At 42.4% G+C, this 20,055-nt stretch overlaps 1 protein-coding gene across 2 annotated transcripts; it reads right to left on the reverse strand.

Annotated features, from left to right (window-relative positions):
• Positions 1–762: 762 nt before the first annotated feature.
• Positions 763–18,392, reverse strand: hdlbpb (high density lipoprotein binding protein b). 2 transcript variants are annotated; one of them, XM_040141157.1, is made up of 28 exons: positions 18,302–18,392; positions 16,271–16,350; positions 14,883–14,984; positions 14,379–14,530; positions 13,745–13,960; positions 12,376–12,582; positions 11,991–12,206; positions 10,437–10,643; positions 9,724–9,831; positions 9,273–9,377; positions 8,588–8,666; positions 7,926–8,065; positions 7,736–7,840; positions 7,506–7,619; positions 7,331–7,417; positions 6,962–7,093; positions 5,885–6,103; positions 5,482–5,703; positions 5,033–5,251; positions 4,324–4,465; positions 3,870–3,997; positions 3,658–3,762; positions 3,291–3,425; positions 3,052–3,195; positions 2,685–2,864; positions 2,381–2,497; positions 1,866–2,024; positions 763–1,651 (listed from the first exon to the last, which is right to left on the reverse strand). In XM_040141157.1, exons 3-28 carry the CDS (start codon positions 14,956–14,958, stop codon positions 1,559–1,561), a joined length of 3,807 nt encoding a protein of 1,268 aa, XP_039997091.1. In that variant the 5' UTR covers positions 14,959–14,984; positions 16,271–16,350; positions 18,302–18,392; the 3' UTR covers positions 763–1,558. The 2 variants fall into 2 exon arrangements, with proteins under 2 accessions (XP_039997091.1, XP_039997092.1); XM_040141158.1 differs by lacking the exon at positions 18,302–18,392 and adding an exon at positions 17,837–17,860.
• Positions 18,393–20,055: the final 1,663 nt, after the last annotated feature.

The raw sequence follows: 20,055 nt of genomic DNA on the forward strand, positions 1-20,055 counted from the left end.
TTATACGAGAGGAAATCAAATTGCAGCTGTTGATAGTCAAGTTTTTGGTTTTTTGGGGAGAGGCGAGGTCCGGCTTTAAGCAGCATTGTGTGCATGTTGACAGAAATTATCAAATGTTAATGATGAGATGAGAGGGTTAAAAAAAAAAAAAAAAACCTCCAAATGAGCTCTGAGAACAGCTCCAGGAAGAGACACAAACGGACAAAGACGATGTAAAAGTTTGGTTCAGCTTCATTCGAATATACATCTTAACTTCCACACGCACACACATACATACAGTCTTCCAAATATGCCAGAAACCAACAACAACAAAAATCCCACAGTTTAAAAAAATAGCGAAAAGTTCTTTGTACACTTACACATAACAACTGTTAACATGTTCCAAAACCCTGACGTGCGACATTCACTCTCAAACATAAAGTTGTAAGCATCAAGCTACATTGAGTGCTTGTATAAAAACGCATGATCACAGTAGTTCAAATAAAATGGCTCCTTTTTGAATAAATAAACAGTTGTGACAAAAATACCTTCATTACAAACAATCAGCACAGGACTTCCACGTCTTTTAGATTTGTCATGATCTGAAAAGAAACCCTCCGGAAAGTCGACTACAGCAGCTGTTTTTGCTCACAGCTCGGAAAATAAAAGTAAAAAGTGGGCCTACAAACACTTGTGGGTGAATAACCTCTCCTGAACCCACCAAAAAACACACACGCACACGCACGCACACACACGCACACACACACACACACACACACACACACACACACACAGCTCATTGCCTCACCTGCTGCACCACATTAAAAGGTGAGCCAACAAGACGCCTCCTTGTGTAAAAAAAAAAAAAAAAAAAAAAACACACGCAGGAAAGGAACCTTAAAATACACTGTTGTTTACAAACTCTTCATGAACAGTAAAACTTCCCTCCTTTTTTTTAAAGTTTAAAAATCCAAGATTGAGCATATTGTAACTTGGATACACGTTCGCCCACCACGTTGCTTCAGGTGTCTGAGGATATTTCTCCAGTGCCCTCTGACCCCGCTACCCGGACTCGGTAGACTCCGAAAGAGCTGAATCGTTTCTAATCTACTCCAGTGAGCTGACAGTTTGCTTCTGTTGGGAGAGTTTGGCAGTCGGAGTTGGAAAAAAGGGACTGTTTTGCGAGACTGGCTGGGGTGATGCGAACCGATAGGCAGAACCGGACAGCGAAACTATTAAGGGGAGCATTCAACGTTCTTTTTTTCTTTTTTCTTTTTTTTCCCCCCCTCTCAAGGAAGGAGGAAGTGGAGGTACTAAGAGGAGAGACAGTTAAGGACAAAAGAAGGGATAGTTCTCCCAGAATTCATTGTGGCTGGTTGTGGGAGGATGGTGCAAGGGGTTTACAGAGAAAGAGAGACAAAGGGAGGTCACTAAGCAGAGGAGGAAGAGGAGGAGGAGGAGGAGGAAGGAAGGCGAGCAGCAATTTGATTGGAGATTTGTTTTGTCTCTCATCATCTAATTTATAGTTTTTTTTTTTGTTTGTTTGTTTTTTTGTTCGTTTTCCTCCAGATAAGCGGCTTCAGAACTTCTTGGGGCCCCAGGCCGATGCTTGTTTCGGGGCCACGCCTGTCCCAAACGTAGGGAAATCCTCTGCACTGCTCATGTCAGGAGCCTGGAAACAAACCGGCACCAAGAGTTTGACACAGTACACAAACGGCATGGACTCTGAAAGTTGCTGCCTCTTTTCATCAATATACACTCAAGACAACTTCTGTCTGCAGCTCCTTCTCTCAACCAATTAATATTTAATAAGAGGAATGAATAAAAGATCAATTGTGTTTTCCTGCATTGTAGGTAAATGGAAGCTAAAAATCTGCCCGTCCCACCTTGTTCCCTGCTGCGTTCCAGGGGGCGTCCCGCACCACAAAGCCCTTAGCCGGACCCCCGCTGCTATCGTCCACTCCTCCTGCTCCTCCGCCGCCTCCATAGCGAGATGGAGGCTTCATGTACGCCGCCAAGGTCTCCGTCTCTGTCACGCTGAGCATCTGAGAGAGGCGAAGAGAGAAGAAACCCGTTCTTAAAGCGGCCTTTGCACACTCAGAACTTTCACCTCCTTTTGCTCTGCCCTGCTGTTACTGAGGTGTTTTTGTATATTTTCTATTTGCTGAGTTCACACTACATTTTTCTGTGGGTATAAATCGGGTTTATTTACAAAAAAGGATGAGGATGGCCACACGCTAAGTACCACCACCGTTTGTTTTCGTCTTGAAAAAGACCACTTGTTTGTCTCCCCTGTGAACATACCAAAGCTTTTGAGCTTTAGTGCCAGAGGGAAATTGCTGACTTTCTATCCATCAGGGGGACGGTGTGAAACTACTGCATCCTCTCCCTGTGAACTCACATATTCCTCCTCCAAGTTGAGCAGGTGGTCGATGGCGTTGTCGACTGTCTCGGGAAGCCCCGTCACAGTCACTTTGTCAGGCTCGTCGGAACCTGGCTGCGGGAACCGGATATCCACCTGAAGACATACACGAGAAGAGAGCATGGTTAAAAAAAAAAGTGGAAAAAGACATCCGGCATAAAGCAGACAAGATATGATAACACAAAATAGGATCAGATGTTTAATCCTCCATATTCAGAGTAAAAATTAAACTGTGAACGTGTACGCAGACACGGAACATAAAATTCCCAAACCAACATCTAACCTTGAACTCCTCCATCAGCTTGCGGATGGCTTTGCCGCGGGCTCCGATGATACGAGCGTGGGTCCTCGGGTCCAGGTGAACGTCTTGGCTCACCATCTCCTGCAGCTCGGCCACCAGCTGCTGGATGGCCTGACGCGCCTCCTCCACGTTACGCTCGTACCCTGAGATCACGATCAGATCCTGGGGGGGGGGGGGGCAGCGTTGATGGAGAAAGCAGGGAGAGGAGGACGTGTACAAACAATTTGGATCGGACAAACAAGGAGTCAGGAGTGTGTGTTAAAAGCTGAAGGTAAACCAAGTTAGAGATAACATCAATTTTTCCACTAACAACGGGACACAAACATCACGTAAACTACATGACACACACCTGCTGCTCGTCTCCTTTGTCAGGGAACTGGATGCTGACGTCGTGGTCTTTTCTGATTTGAGAGATGACTGCTCCCTTGCGACCGATGATCTTGGGATGAAACCTTGGATCCACAGACATGGTTACCTTGAAGCTGCGCAGGGCCTGGGAAGGACACAAAGCAGCAAGGTTCAGTGAGGGCTCAAATTCTATGTAAGGGATTTGCTGGGACCTGAAATGAAATCTGGATCCGTGTCTACCCTGTCCTCCTGCTCGGCCTGCAGCTCTTTGACCCTCTCCAGCAGACCCTGTTTGGCACGCTCCACGTTGGCGGCCAGGCCCGTCACTTTGATCATATCCAGCTGCTTCTCAGGCTGCGGCACCCAGATGTTCACCTGCACATACAAAAAAAAAAAAAAAAACAAAAACCCAGATCGCTTACATTTTCCTCCATTTTTAGGAAATCCTCTTACTCCAACTTTTAAAATCAAAATGACCATAAAATGTATCATAACAGCTAAGCTTGTTTCACACAGCTTTTTCTTGTTTCATCACTGATGCAGGCCTTGTTGACCTGCAGCATGAAATGTCTATCGGCCAGAAGGTGGCACCTGACTGACAGCTAACCTCGTACTCCTCCATCATCTTCCTGATTCCACTGCCCTTCTGGCCAATGATGTAGCGATGCAGCTCATAAGACACCTCCACGTCGTCCGTTATAGGCACCAACGCCTGAAGGAGGAGGCAGTGACCGGATTATTGTTTAGGAAAATGATGATAGAGAGATGTCTGTAACTGGGGGAAAAAAAGAAAAGAAAAGAAAAAAAAAACGTGCCCACCAGCAACGCAGCTTTAGCCAGCTCACACTTTTCTGCCCGCCCAGCGATGGTGATGATGTCACACTTGCGGGGCACAAAGTCTGCCTCTGGGCTGACCTCGCCGTTTTCTTGTGGTGGAGCCTCCTGACCTGTAATTTTACCATGAAAAATGGATCAAAAAGACATTCTTTGGCTTGAATTTTTCTCGTGCAAAAAACACAACTTTGAGCATGATTCCATTTAGCTGCATTTAGTTGTTGGCAGGTGCTACTTTTTAATCTACATTGATAGTGATTCAGCAATAAATAGTTACACTATTTCTGGTAAATATAGCCGTTTAGTGACAACATATATCAGAATTCCTATACCTGAAGAGAACTTTGTTTCTGTGCTGTCTTTGTGGTGGCAACATATTAACAGCTGTATTAGTATTACAGCTGCAAATACACTTCTTTTGTGTGTTGACCTCTCTGACCTGCAGCGCTGTCATCTCTCTCAGGGAACTTGATCTGAACCTCGTGCTCCCTGGTGATGTGCTGGATGCGGCAGCCTTTGGGCCCCATGATGGCGCGGTGGTAGCGCTGAGGGATGGCCACCTCCACGCTCACCTGGGACTCCTGCTCGGGAGAGGGGGAGGAAGAGAGCGGACAGCGGACAGGTAACTACGGTGCTGACAGCAGACGCGAATCGCGTCCAGGAGGACTGCTTCCATCTCTTCTGGATGTGAAATCGTGAGCGAAATATGAGACCCTGGCTGTTCTCAGATTGCACTCAGTGTGGCTGCAGTGGCTGCCATGGTAACCAACCATGGCAGCCACTAATAATATAATAAGTGGTTTCACTACCTGAAAAGTTACAGTTCCCCAGAAATTGATGTGTCTGGATGTAGAGTCCTTGAAGACAACATTAAATGTCCTTATTCACCTCCTGATCCTGCCTAAGATTTAAAATGTTCTTACTATTGGCAGCATCAGTGAATTTTCACAATAATTAGATTTTACTACTTTGATTTAGCCTTGACCTGAACACTGATATTGATCCGTACAGGTATCGTTTGCCAAAAGTCATTTCTCTATATAGGCAAAAAATCCTTAATTTGGATAAGTTATCTAACGAGAGTTTCTGAAAGTATTTTTTTCATATGATCAAAAATGATAATATAAAATTTCTTTAATGTATCTCACCAGGTCCTCGATGATCTCCTGGATGCGCTTCTTCGCAGCCTCCACACAGTCTTTGGCTCCCTTCAGGGTGACCCGCTGACTGTTGGCTCCGGTGCGAGGGAAGCTCACGGCCACGCCACCGTACTCCTCAGCCAGCTCCCGCAGCACCTGGCCTCTCCGACACACAAAGTGGCGGTGGTGGCGGACGTCCACTACCATGCTGTCCTCCACGACATCATCCTGGGGACGGAGAGAGCAGAAAAGTAGTAAGCGGAGGGGATTTTTTAGTAGGGAAAGGGGATGTTTAAGAATATGACACTGAAGATTTAGAGGCTTAAAGCTACCACTCTATTTCTGCCGTCCTTTAGGTGGCCTCTCCCTCTTTTTCCCCAAAGTTGTCTTTTTAATTTGCATCTTTTCAATATTTTTTTCAACATATTCATTATAAGCACATGCACGTGTATAAATACCAGGTTTTTGACCAGACTTTCCAGCTCCTTCTGGGCCTGACGAACCGCTTCCTCTTTCCCTACGATGGTGATCAGTTCCTGCTCTGTGTCATCCGGCGACGGGAAGATGATTCGGGCACCCGTCCTGTCACGCACACGACGAATATTTGCCCCACCACGGCCAATCAAAAATTTATGGTACTCTGGTTTTGCCTGCAGTTCAGCTGTGAAGTTGCTGACTTGCTGAAAAGGGTGGGAAGGAAAGAGGATGGGAAAAAGATGTAAGTATTTGCCCTGTCCTTCCCTTCTCTTTATAGTAGCTCAATGCTGAGTCATTTTAAGACACATCTTGTTTTCATTCACTCTTTGTATCCACCCCTTGTAACCATTCTTCAAACTTTTCTCTCCCAACTCCACCACCGACCTTTTCCTCAGCCAACTGCAGCAGCTGTTTCTTGGCCTTCTCCACCTCTCCTGCGGGTCCTCTGATGGTGACCTTGTCCGAACCGGAGCCCTCAGAGGGGAAATGGATGTGCACGCCACCACAGTCTTCCATGACGGAACGCACAAGGCAGCCTTTGGAGCCGATCAGAGAGTTGTGCAGCCTGGCTGGGATGGTGACCTCCGTCTCCTTAATGTTGGCCTGGTGGGATGAAGAGAGACAGATGAAGACTGTGAGTTAAAGCGACATTGTGCAGGCAAAGGTCGAAAAATGAAGAAGATTTTTGTGGCCAAAACACATTTGTTTGTGCCATTTTGTCTCTTTGTTAATCCCTCATTAATAGATTAAGAAATATTACAACAAATACTCAGACCTTAAGATTTTATTCTGCTCAAATTAATCTTAGCTCTTAAATTTGGTGGGCTGTAACTTTGGTTATATTGGAATCAAACTTTGGAACCAAACATGCTTGGAAAATTAATTTGTGACCTAAGAAAGTATCACTTGACAAAAAGATCTTAACTCAAGGTCAAGCTTTTTCCAGTATTTTTTTTTAAAGAATTATTATTATTTTTTTAGCCATTATCTACCTTTGTTGGATAGAAAGATTTGAGAGATGACAGGAAATGAGAGAGAGAGAGAGAGATTCAACAAAGGTCCCCAGCTGAATTCAAACCAGGGATGTTGTGGGGACGGGTTGGCATGTTAACCCTGAAGCCATGGGATGCCCCTTTCCAGAGCTTTTAACCACATCTCACGGTCAGCCTCAGCAGATGTAATTCGCGCAGTTGTCTTTGGAGATAGCTCAGTAGTTATTATGTGACCAGAGTTTCATACTTAAGCCAACTAATGACAATTGAGTCATTTCCATCTTTTGAGGAGGAATTCAAGATGTGGTTGAGTGAGCCAAGTGAGCCTTGGATCAATATTTTCATCTCATGTGAACTGGAAAAGTTGAGGAGCACGAAGGAAGGTAAACAGAAAAAACCTTTGTCTTCAAAGAAACCCTGTAAACCGCACAAAGGACAAAAGCAGTCTCTGAAATCTCAGTTCTCTCACCAGTTCTCTCTGGATGGCGAGGATTCGGTCTCTGGCCGCCTCACAGTTGCACTTCTTGCCTGTGATGACGATCATCTCCGAGTTGCTGTTCTCTGTCGGGAGGTCGATCTTAGTGTTGGTCTCTTCCCGGATCTGGAGGCGTAAACAGCATTTGTTATTTTCTTTCTTTAACGTGATGGAACATTTATTGTGATGAAAGTATCTCAGGGCTGAACAGAACTACCGCAGTAACTATGTGGATTGTTTTCAATAGACTCATAAGCTTAGACCAGAATTATTGCATGTGTGATGTAATAAAATACGATATTTGAGTATCTAATAATTTTAAGTGGCTTTGTCAAATTCTCAAAGACCACTTCAAAGTCTCACCTTTTTGATGTTGGCGCCGCCCTTACCAATTATGTTTTTGTGAAACTGCTTGAAGATGGGAACAGAGAGCGAGAAGCTGTTCTCAATCTACAGAGGGAAAGAAAGCTGCTGTGAAGTGAAGATTAGAGAGACTGAGACAGACAAAGAGGTAATGACAGAAAATGGTGGGTCATACCAGGTCGGCAATGATTTTCTGGAGGAACTTGGCACACTTCTCCACCTCATTCTTCGGACCTCTTAGCTGGACAATGTCACTCTTCTGCGACGGGTCGGGGAAAATGATAATAACCTAGGGGGAGATGAGATAATACTCGGCAAATTAAATTACAACTGAGTTAAAACAAATCGTTTTACAATGATGACTAGGCGAGATAAAGTGCGGTAAGGGTCGGGGCGAAGAGTCACCTCAGGGAACTTATCTCGAACTTCTTTTATCTTTTCACCCTTCTGGCCGATGATTGTCCGATGGAACTTCTGCTCCACGATCAGGTCTTTGGTGCGCTCGTTTTCCTGGAAACAGGAAAGAAGTGTGAACATTTAACGAGTAATATTAAATGAAAGACTGAACCAACCTAAACTTTGACCCTATTCTCACCATTCTCTGGACCATCTCAATGAGTTCTCTGCGTGCCAGCTGGACTCCTTTGGGATCTCCTTCGATCCGGACCAGACCACTTCGCTCCGAGTCCTGGGGAATTCGTACTGACACTTTATACTGCTCCTTGATCCGATTGACTGCAGGGAGGAAGAGTGAGAAGTGAGCAGGAAGGAAAGGATGAAAGAAATGAGGAAGGGAGTGCATTCTCAAAGATATGTCCCAGGTTGTCACCCACATCTTTGGCGGATCAAACACCAACCACTTGTAGTTTCAAAAGGTGGCTGTAGGAAGATTGTAGGTTCGTATTTGCACATTTGCTGCCCTCCAATTGATTTCATATGGTTAAAAACCCATCCAACTCTGACCACTTTTCCTGGTGGAAAAAAAAGCATCAAACTGTTCCTAAAACTTGCCACACCACTCCTGCATCATACTCCCCTGCTCCGCTATACACAGGGACAACTTTTCACTACTAGAGTCCATTTTAGGTGACATGAATGGAGGCTGTCCATAGCCACTGTGCTCCATGACAGCTGAAATTGTTTCTACGACTTTCTACGACTACCTTTCAACCCCTGAAGACTATCACAGTCAGTTTCTAACTATTACAAGCCTGAAGGGAGCACAAATAAACGGCAAATAATCACAAGTCTTCTCACTGTTGGCTCCATTCTTTCCGATGAGGTGTCTGTGGAAACGCTGGTCTATGATGACTTCAGTGTAGTCCATCCTCACCAGCTGAACAAAGAGGGAGATTTAAGATTTTTTCACTGAATTTGCACATAGTTCTCAGTGGTACAGTATTGAATCCTGTCAGATCTGTCTTTTATTTTTTTGTTTCTTAGGTGTTTTATGCTACGCGTGAATAAAAACACCGAAAAGAACTTTCAGCTTTAGCGCCGCTCAAGTAACAGACATTGTAAGTAAGACATTGCAGGTGTGTTTGTTGCATCTGAGTCATCGTTAAAAAAAATTTGCAACTAACAGTAACTCTGTGAATGTACTACATTTTCCCTTAATGAATGCTACCTACAAACAATATAAATTTCATGACTACTGAAGACCACTGGCCTCTATGTTGAATAACCACTGTGCTGCAAATTCTCACTATTAGTTCACTTATTATATTTTTGAAATTTTCACCGTTTCAATAATGTAATAAAAAACCTTTGATGTTACATCTTACTGGTAGGGAACTTCAGTATATCAACAAATATATTTTTGGCACAAGTTGTTTTAACAAATTCTGCCGACAGCAATGCTACCAGAGAACAGTTGTAACACAAAAACCGCACTGAAACACGGCTCAGATGTTAGTGCAGGTGTGTATGCGTGAGTACTGACCAGGTCCTTGATGATCTCCTGTATCTGGGCCTGAGCCTGCTCCACCTCCTCTGTTGGCCCCTCCAGACTGATGCGCTCCTCACCGTCCGTAAACTCGATGTGAACCTACACTCACAAATAAAGACGTCCCGATTAAAAGAGCTACCTCTCCTGCCTCAACTTGTGTTGGTTCTCCTCAGAGTCACAGTTAATTAAAACCCATCTCAGTCCATGTTACAGGTTTCCAGCATAAAGTATCCTCTGCCGTGCTGCTGTCACTTTTTGATGTCAATTTTTTTCAAACTTCTTCGCCTCCTAATGAGCTCTTCACATGCACTGTTCACCATTTTCTATTTTACTGCTGCCATTTTACAAGAGCCTGCCATTCCTGTCATACTGCCGCAGCAGGCTTTGTGTTTTATCTCTGGCTCCTTTCTCAGAGGATCTCTCTCCTCTCTCGCTCGCGCCTTACCCGCGGTAGCTGCTGTGTGATCCGACCGATGTTCTGTCCTTTCTTGCCGATGATGAAGCGATGAAGCCAGGCTGGAGCAGTCACCTCCACCACCATCACGCTCTTAGCCTGCACAGAGACCGAAATATTTACAATCCGAAAAACTCACAGAAATCTAACCAGTCTCAAAGAAGCAATCACTCTTAAGTGACTACAGCCTGATTCACTTGGTTGCTTGAAAATATTAAAGGAATAGTGTGAAGTTTTGGGAAGTACACTTATTTACTGTCTTACTGAGAGTTAGTTGCGAAGATCAATATCACTCTCTCATCTGTATGGTAAATATGAAGCTACAACCAGCATCCAGTTAGCTTAGTTTGGCATACAGACTGGAAATGAGGGGAACAACTAGCCTGGCTCTGTCTGCACCTCTAAATCTCACTAATTAACACATTCCAAAGTGTAAAAACAACTTTTCCCTGTATTAATTTGGTGGAAGTTTTGCCTCCTCCACATCCACCTCTACTCAACTTCTTTTCCTTTCTTTCTTTTGTATGAGACAATATTTCTGGACAATTATTAATTTATGATGTACATGCACCTTATGGGATTTGATTTTAAGCTATTTTGATGCTGTCTGGCAACGATGTTATTCTGACTAAGAAGAGCAAAACTCTAAACATCTGATCATACTCGTTCTCCGTCCGTCACACACTCTCCCCTCTCCTGCTCACCTTGGCGTAGACCTGTGTGAGTGCTGGTCCCAGCTTGTCAGGCTCCCCCCTGAGGATGATGGTCTCTGAGCTGGAGTCTAGAGGGGGCATCTCCACGGACACCCCCGTGGCCTCCAGGATCTCCTGCAGGGTGTTGCCCTTTGGACCTATGATGTACTTATGCTGAGACTTCTTCACCTCTACAGAGATGGTGGTGGTCTTCCTCTTCTGCAGGGTGTGCGGGAACAAGATTGTAAGTTATGAGCGGCATGGAAAAAGACACCAATAGAAAGAGGAAGCGCAGCTGGAGGAAGTGGCCAAATTCACGAGCAAAGTGAGGGATGGATGGGAACACAGCAGGAGACAGAAAGAGAAATGAAAGACAGGAAACAGGAAGGACAGAGCAGATAGAGGTTGGAGTGAATAGAGGGAAAAGGTGGATTTAGAAATTGAAAGACGAGGGGAAATAAATGGGCAAAAGGTGAGCAGAGAGGGAGAGAAGACAGACTGAGTGTGATTGAAAGCAAGAAGAAAATTTATTTGTTTTTGCCTCTCATACATATGCACTAAATTACATTAGCATTCTCATCCTGTTCTCTGGTGAAATCCAATTTTCTCTCCACATTATCTCCGGCTTGCCTATCACTGGTGCTCATCTGGTGCCCACATACAAACACACTTCCTCTCCATGTTTCAACCATCCATCTTTTATAGTTTCTTGTAACAAAGATAAAAACCTTCTCATTCCAAAAAACACACAGGTTGTCTAACTGTACCAAACATTTTTGTTATACAGTAGATGAGGTTTAAGGTATAGGTGGCAAAATGAAAAAGTGGTTAAAGTGAGACTGTGGTAGAAACAGAGAATGTTGATGTCAGCAGTCACATTTGTCCTGCCATATAGTCTGAAACTGGGCCACAACCTGCTCACGCACAGCAAGTCATTCTGGGTAACAGCAAAACCTGAATGTATAAAAAGTCAACGCAAGTCGAGCCCAGACTAAAAGCTGGTATAAATTACTGAGCAAATCACAAAACATCCGAATGAACCAGGAACAAGAGCAGGTAAGAATGTAAAAAAAAAAGTGCGACTTGACTCACTTTCATTAACTGTCCTTGAATGTTAGTGTTTGGTTTTGTTCCTTGTTTTGCTTTTGTGTTTCTTTCTATGCTTCCTTTGATATTGAAAAAATAAATAAATAAATAAATAATTCATTAAATGATTTAATTTAAAATGCTTCGAAATTTTGATTAAAAAGACCAAAAACCACTGTTAAAATTATCATCAGCAGTGATAGAATGAAAAGATTTTTAGCACTGACTGATGGTGTAACTTTATCACTCACTCACGGACACCGCTATTGCGGTCCTGCCAATAACAGCAATTTTTTGCAAATATGGAGATAAAAGCTCTGTTATTTATGCTATTGCTAAGCCGCTAATTGCATTAAAAAGGTAATCAATCGAATATTACAAATCAATTCTAAACTTAATAAAGCGCCAGGTTAAGTTAGTTAGAATAGGGTTATATGATCTCTATGATCGCTGGAAACCGTCCTTCCTGAGGAAATGTACCTTGTCGTCATAGATGGCTCGAATGCGGTTGACCGCCAGGGCTACAGCCTCCTTCTCCCCGGTGATGACGATCTCGTCCTTGGGCAGGCTGGGCGGGGGGATGCTGACGCGGGCCCCTGTCTCCTGGCTCAGCTCCTGCACCAGCCGGTTGTGGGCGCCGGCGATGAAGGGGTGGAAGGCTTTCTCCAAGGACAGACGCTCCACCGCACGCTTGTCCTGGTGAGTGGGTGACCATGGGTGGTGGTGGTGGTGGTGATGGTGATAAAAGGTATCATTAGTATTAATTTACTTGTTAGTCCATTGCGACACCAGACATTTTCAGACTATTTCTGATTTTTGTACAACATTTTTAAAATTCACACTGCAAATTGACCGCCCAGCTGACCTGTTCAGCAGAAATGAGAAGGATCTCATGGCGAGCCTTCTCGATGCCCTCCTTGGTGCCGGTGATGCGGATGTTGGCGCTGGGGTCGTCGGGACGTGGAATAGCGATCTTTGTGGCCGTCTTCAGCTCCAGCTCCTGCAGCTTCTCACCGTTCTTGCCGATGACAAAACGATGGTGCTCCTTAGGGATGGCAACTGTAGCTGAGGCCTGGGGAAGTGTTAGGGAGAAATTGAGCCAGATTTGCATTGTTATAAAATGGAAACAGGCAGTAAAAAATTGAATGAGGGCACTTTGTCTTGACTGAAATGATTTTATTAGAATCATATAAATCTCTTTAATGAGTTATGGTTCAGACATATCCATCAATTGTTGATGTAGAGGCTTCATATTCCACATTTATTTTATGTTAGGGACAAGAATACTAATTTTCCAGCTTCTCACATTTCTAGTTTCTAGTTTCCCATGGACAGTAATTGAGTAATGAAAGATGTGAGTTTTCACATGAATAAGCAAAAACAGAATCATTCGACTTTGCGAAGAGGACAGAGTGTTTTTTTTGCACTATTGTATCAATAACAGCAGCTCAGCTAAACAGGTGGACCTCAGTGCACCACCTGAAGTGGAAATCAGCTTGTTTGCTGAAGGCCAGAAAGGCCACCCTTGGGAGCTGACGGCCAAAAAAAAACAGAAAACCCCTCAATAAACAGTAAAAGTAACAGGCAGTGGCATTAAAAGCTGTTTAGTCCCATTCCTCAGTTTCAGTGGTGAAGTGATTGTTTTGCTCTCAAAGAATGTTCTCCTTGCCAGCAGTGTTTTCAATGGTATTAGCTATCAAGACAAATAAAACCCTGCGAAACTCCTTTCTTACATTTCTGTAATGCTGATGAGTTCAAAAATACAAGAATTTGACATCTCCATTACCAAAAATTGTTCAACACCCACACACGCTGCTTGCACCACTATATTGTCAGACAATGTATCACGATACAAAATGTTAAAATAGGCCTTTTAAAATTGTCAGAATTATGGTAATTTCTCTCATGGTAATAATCTCATGACAGACTACAACTGTACAACAAAGCTTACAAAGTAATATCACAAGTTTAAGCCAAAGTAGCCAGGCACTGATATCCATTTTATCTGTTTTATTTAACCGAGTAAAGTTTTCTAAGCCTATACTTGCTGCATTATTGGTACTTTCAAATTCCATTCTGATATTATAATTAGCTTTACTGTGCTTTATTATCTGCTTATGTAACAAAAAGGAGATTTTTCAATAGATCTAGTCGAGGAAACGCCCCTGCCATGCACTGAGTACCCCAAGACCCCAAAATTTACACATTTAACATATTATAAGCATGAAATTTACCTGTGTCTGCAGGCGAGCAACAATTTCCTTGCGAGCCTTCATGACAGAGTCCAGTTTGCCTGTGACCATGATGGACAGGCCCTGGTCTTTAGCCAGGGACAGCTCGATGTGGGCCCCCGTCCGCTGCATGATATCCAGGCACACTTTCGCCTCCTCGCCCTCCCCGAACTGGCTGTTGTCCTTGTAGCGACGCTCCTCCAGGGGAACATGGAACACCTGGGGGCAGAGCACATTGGGGGGGGGGGGTTAAAATTCAGGCTGTGTATCTCATTTGTTTATTTTCCAAAACGTGTGCATTTTATTGAGCAGCCTTAATGGCATTAAAATGGCTTGGGGCAAAATTTGGTTACGATCAGAAAAGTATCTAAAGAGCAGATAAATACATGACATACATAAACTGTTTTACTTTCTTTTTTTTTTAATAGTAAGAATGCATTTAAATTTTTTTCATAAATGGTAGTCTTTTTTTTAGTCTAAACAGTTTGCAAATCAGAAATTAAGAGCAGGTGGTGCAAACTTTTTTTCTTTCTTTAATATGTGTCTATGCATTCACTCGTAACATCTGTACATGTATATTTTTAAATGTCAGTGTGTCTGTTTATATATATATATATATGGTCAGTGGCTCTTTGACCTGGGTGATGACAGAGGCTTTGATGGGCCTGATCTTGCTGCCCCATGCTGAAGCCGGCTCCCCGGCCTTCTCCCCTGGTGCTCCCTTCTCTGGCAGCGGAGGGAATGCCTCCAGGTAGGTGGGGATGTAGGCCTCATCCTCTGGGACACAGCCTAGCCCAGAGAGACAGAAATAGAAAAAGGTAAGGATGAAGGAAGAAAACAGTACGTATGCATGGATGAATACAAGAAGATTCAAATGAAAAGATAGATACCAATAACTATATAGAGAGGAGACATAGCTCTGAAATCATACCTCTCTCAGAAAGAAAGCATTAAAAAAAGTATCACAAGCAGAACAAGTAAATAGAAAATGCACTGCACATACATAAGGCAAGTAGGACAAATACTAAATAAGTTTTGCTGATCTCTTGGGCTGATAGGTAACCCACGAGCTTGGGCTAGTAAAATGAAAACATTGGAACAAAAACAAAAACAAGATAAGTAGATGAGAGGTGGACGTTACCTGTAATCTCCTGGTCCTTGAGGCCACTGCGATGCTCCGCAAAGCTCTCCGGGGTCAACACTGCCACTGAGCTCATGGTTCAAGACTTATTCCGCTATTCCACTAAGGAGGGGAAGGATGAAGTGCAAAAATAAGACTAAATCACACCCTATAATCTCTGAGGAGGGAATTAGTTGCTGTAACTGCATGAAATTTCATATTTATAGAGCACTGACTGGATGAGCCAACAGCAAAAAGCCATCAGAAAAATCCGACTGATGTCTATTTCATACTGTCTCTTACGTTCTTCTTCCCTCCCTTGAATGCACTGTTGTATATTCTCCAGGATTGCTTTCCACAAGCCTCAGAAGATTGAGGTTGCCTCAATGGAGCTGCTACACTGCACTGATGCAGCACCCTACACCTGAGGTGCTCCAATTAACACTTTAAAAGTCTCAGACAAACACATGGCGACATAAAGCCTCAGGGACAGGGTTATCACAAGTTATACACTAAGACCTGACCCTGACTAAAAACAACTGCTGCTGACATTCCTTGTGATACAGAATCACAGGATCTTGTCAGATTACATTACTACAGTGGGTCAACCCAAGTCTCCCCTGAGCATTTTTAAGAAAGAATTGCAAAAAAACACAATCTGCAAATCTTTGAAGTGCTCTAATGACTGTGTATGAGAGACCAACTTTTTTGAGCACGAAAACAGTCTTGTGATTTAGGTAGAATATTGTGTTTTTATTGCTGCTAACTGCTGGCACAGCAATAAAATCAAAATCATTTGAATGTTTAAAAGCACACATTTACGAGATCCTCAAAAAAATTGGTCTCCAATTATTAGTTAATGGAGGACAACAAGTTTAGTCTCGTACACCTCTCACTTGTTTTTCTGATTTTTACCTTCAAGAAAAAATAATGTTCCAAAATAACGGCAGAGCTGTCCAGGATGACGGGAATCGAGCACATGTAATATTTTTGCTTTCATATCTTTGACAGCCAGGATGTTTTTTCTCACTCATAAACAGGCATGCAAATTCATCTGCGGATCTGCTGTGTGACGCTTCTGGCTGAGGACAACAGTGACTTTGTGCTATTATCTCAAATCTGTGAAATGTTCCAGTAGGGTTGTTTCTCCTGAACTGTTACTATGTGCTCCCATTGTGTATTCACACCATAACTGTCATGTGAAATCTGCTCCCGCTGGTAAAGACACTGCCTAAACCCTTCTAAAAGCCAAGAGAAGTGACTGCAGTAGAAAAAGTACAAGACGCCACTCAAGGAATAAGACACAACGCACCCTTTTGGAAAATATACAGTAACAATGAGCACAAGCTCTGAGCTCAGGCAGAAGTAGCTTAGTCTAACTACATTGTTCAAAGTGAGTTCAGGCTTACCTGCAAAAGGTCAATTGCCAGAGAGTCCGTCCAGTTAGCGTCTACCGTAGGCGCTTCAGTGTGAGTGTTTGTTTCAGCTCCTGGATACACAGGAGTTAGAAAAAAAAAGGGAGACTAAAAGTGAATGCGGTATATCAAAAAGCTCTCCAGCACAGAGGCTAGGTTAATACTTTGAACACCCACACTGCACTGCACCTTATACTGTCTGGATCTGATTCACTCTCCTCCTTTTCCCTCCCCTACCTTCTCCATCTCTCTCTGCCAACGGTCTTTCCTTTATAGTTTTACAAATGGCCCAGGAAATTTGTGAGCCATTGTGACCACATTAGCTGAGTTTTTACTGTACTTGGTGAACAAAAAGCACGATGCCTCTCATTTTCTCTAAATATTTTTTTCAACTTCAGCCCCTGGTGTCTTATGTTGGGTTCACAGAGGGAAAATAACTTAACTCAACAGCAGCTGGTTGGCCAGACATCAAAAACTCATGCTGTGTGGCCAAAAACTGTTCAATTTGAGTTCAAATTTTTGTGGCGTTCCCCAAGTTTCCAAAGATACCAAAAATGCCAGGCTAAAATTTGGGAAAATGTGTCTAAAAATAATGTGAAAGACATGTATAATATTACCATTTGATGCAACAGTGCAACCATAAAAAACATGGACTCTTGGGTTCGAATATTTCCCTCATTTAGCTTCAGTGAAGAGGTGGAACAATCTGATAGGTGATACTGCCAGACACTGTGGAAAACGGCCGTTTTAGTATTCTTAAGCTACTCAGGTGAAAACAAAAGGGCAATAATGTATGTTAAGAGCAGTTGTGGAATGTAATTAGTACATTTACTCAAGTACTGTACCTGTAGTTCCACTTTAAGCTACTTTCCACTTCTACATCACTACATTTCAGAGGAAAATATAAGTATAAGTACTTTTTATTCACGCTATATCCTCCTCTACATTTGACAGCTTCTTACTATTCAGAATGAGACATACATGCATACAAAACCTCTAATGACCTTAAAAATATGATGTATTGTCACAGATGAAACTGCTCAACAGCAAAATGAGTAGGTAAAGTCAGATCCACCTAAACCTAATACAATAGTAAAATGCAGCTTACACTTTAATACGCTAGTAATAATTAAACAATTATAAAGTAACGTAACTCCTATATAGTGACTACTTTTACTTTTGATACTTCAAATACATTTTGCTGAAATTACTTATGTGGTTTTACATAAGTAGAATTTTTAATGCAGGTCTTTTCATTGTAGTGGATTTTTACATGTTGGTTTTGCTACTTTTACTAAACTAATGGATCTCAATACTTCTTCCACCATTTGTTAAAGGGGTTAAAAGAGTGACTATAGTCTCAAGTCTCCCACTGTGGATCATCATCTTTTACCAGAATGTTACTTTGCTAAAAATTACATTGAAATCCAATAAAGCTAGGAAACTTATAAGAAACAAAGAGCGTTTGGCTGACTGCAACTGTGCCACTCTGTACCATTGTGTTAGCAGTTCCCCATAGATAAATAGGAAATATAGACGGCGACATTAATCCGGACGTACAGGCTTCTGGCTAAGCACCTCACCAAACGCGCCTCCCTCTAGCCGACTACCGTGTTTCATCGCTAGCTTGGGGATGCACTGCATGGCTGGTCCTGCTAGCTCGAAGGCTATGTTATCCTCTGCTAACATTGGCGAACAAGAGCCAAGGGTTTCAAACATGAGTTAGCCGTGTTCGCTAGGCTAACACAGAGCACTGTTCTCCGACCTAAGCCGGGGATGATCAGGCGCAAGGACTTTCTGATAATCGGCTAAGAAAAAAAAAAAAAAAAAAAAAAAAAAAAACAAGCCGGGAGGGCAGATAACCAGCACCAGCCCGCTAGCTCGGGAGGCGCTAACCTTGCTAACCCTGGCTGCTTCTCATTAAAGTCAAACCAGTTTTCTCGCCACCGTATTTAGACTCTGGCTTCCTCCACTGTGCTCACATTTGAGTAAAAGGCGAAGATAAAATAAACAGAGGAATCCTACCTTTCAGAGAAAAAATATAGCAGAGGGTGTGTGTTTGACAGGTGATGGTGTAAACACAGACGTGATTGGTCTAGGAGCATTTCCTCCGCCGGCGGAACGATACGAGCATGCACTGCGACTCACGGAGTTTAAAGCAATTGCCGCAGTATCTTTGCGCGAGAGGAACATCCAAGTTAAATAGATCCGCGTTGTGTTTATCTCATTCCTCTCGCTCCGCTGCTACGATCCGCTGGGGAAGACTGAGATGTGGTGTCCTGGCTGGTGATCGATGACTGAAAGAACGTGTCAAGTTATCAGGCCTTGTAACGTCTCACGTCCATCAAACTGACCGGGTCTACTTCTCATTCATAATGACCCGGTGTGCTCTGCGGGAGTCGGAGAATCATACTTCTCCTTAAGTTATGTGCAGCATCGATATTATGAACGCCCAGTTTCACCAGGAAAGGGAAAAAAAAATGATAATGTATGTATGATGAGAATAAAAATACTATGATGATTAAAAAGGCTGAGATAGAGTCGTAATTTTGAGTTACTAAGTCAAATTTTTGAGCTTTCAAGTCAAAATTATAAGATAGTAGGTCAAAATTTTGACTTAGGAAATTAATGATAACCTAATATCTAACTACCAGTAATTTTGGCTTTGTAAATTAATAACTAATATCTATTTAATGATAATGAATTTGGAGGTCAAAATGATTAAACAACAGTAAGTCTTTTATGAGATAGACAACAGTTTGAGTTAGATAGTAAAGGTTACGAGGTAGTAAGTTAAAATTGTGACATAGTAAAAAAAAAAAAAAAATAGCCGAAAAAAAATTTGTTGCAAAGCCAATTATTAAATAGTCAAAATTATGATGGTAAAAAAAAATGAGTTAGTAAGAATCAATAGATAGTAAGTCGAAATTGTAATTACAAAGTCAAAATGAGGAGGTAGAAAGTCAATTAAAAAGAAATGGATTACTGCATTAAAATTACGAGATAGTAGATCAAAATTGCGGGATAATAAGCCAGAAATTTTAAGTTTGCCGACAAAATTATCAGGGAGTAAGTTGAAATTATGAGCTAGACAAAAATTTGAGCAACAAAGTCAACGTTAAGGGATAGAGCGTCAAAAATAGGATAATAAGTCGAAAATAATAAAATAGAAAGTTAAAATCTTGGATTACTAAATTAAAGTTTTGAAATAGTAAGTCAAATTTTTGAGATAATAAATCCAAATCCTAAAAGTGTAAATTTAGATTTTAATTTGGCAAGTGGTAAATTAAAAATCTGAGTTACCATTCATGGAAACGTTGTAATTTACTAACTAAGAATACTCACAAGTTTTTTTTTTAATGTTTATCGTGTGTTTTTTTTTTCACCTTTTTTTTTTTTCCTGGAAAGGTGCTTCCGTACATGAAATACAAATTATCAGAACTATTAAAAAACTTTGTGCCAACATTTACTGCCCAAAACCATCCTCTGACTTCTCATATGGCAGTGAAGTCAATAAAACACTCGAAGTAAACAGTCATCCCCGAATAATCCAGGTTCTCCGATTTCACAAACACTCCTCGTCTGTTCCCACCCGAGGCACTTGGTTGAGTGCAGGACACAAAATTAAAATACAGAGGTGAGGGGGGGAGGGGGCGTGTAGAGCGGCCAAGCACCTCCTCCTGTGCACCTGTAAGGCGTGTGATCGAGCCCAGACACTTGATTTCATGTACTGGCACCGTGTGATGTTCGTTTACAAGCAGCGATCGTCGTATCGTGTC

This window comes from Xiphias gladius, chromosome 12 (genome assembly GCF_016859285.1).
Source record: "Xiphias gladius isolate SHS-SW01 ecotype Sanya breed wild chromosome 12, ASM1685928v1, whole genome shotgun sequence".
NCBI classification, from domain to species: Eukaryota; Metazoa; Chordata; class Actinopteri; order Istiophoriformes; family Xiphiidae; genus Xiphias; species Xiphias gladius.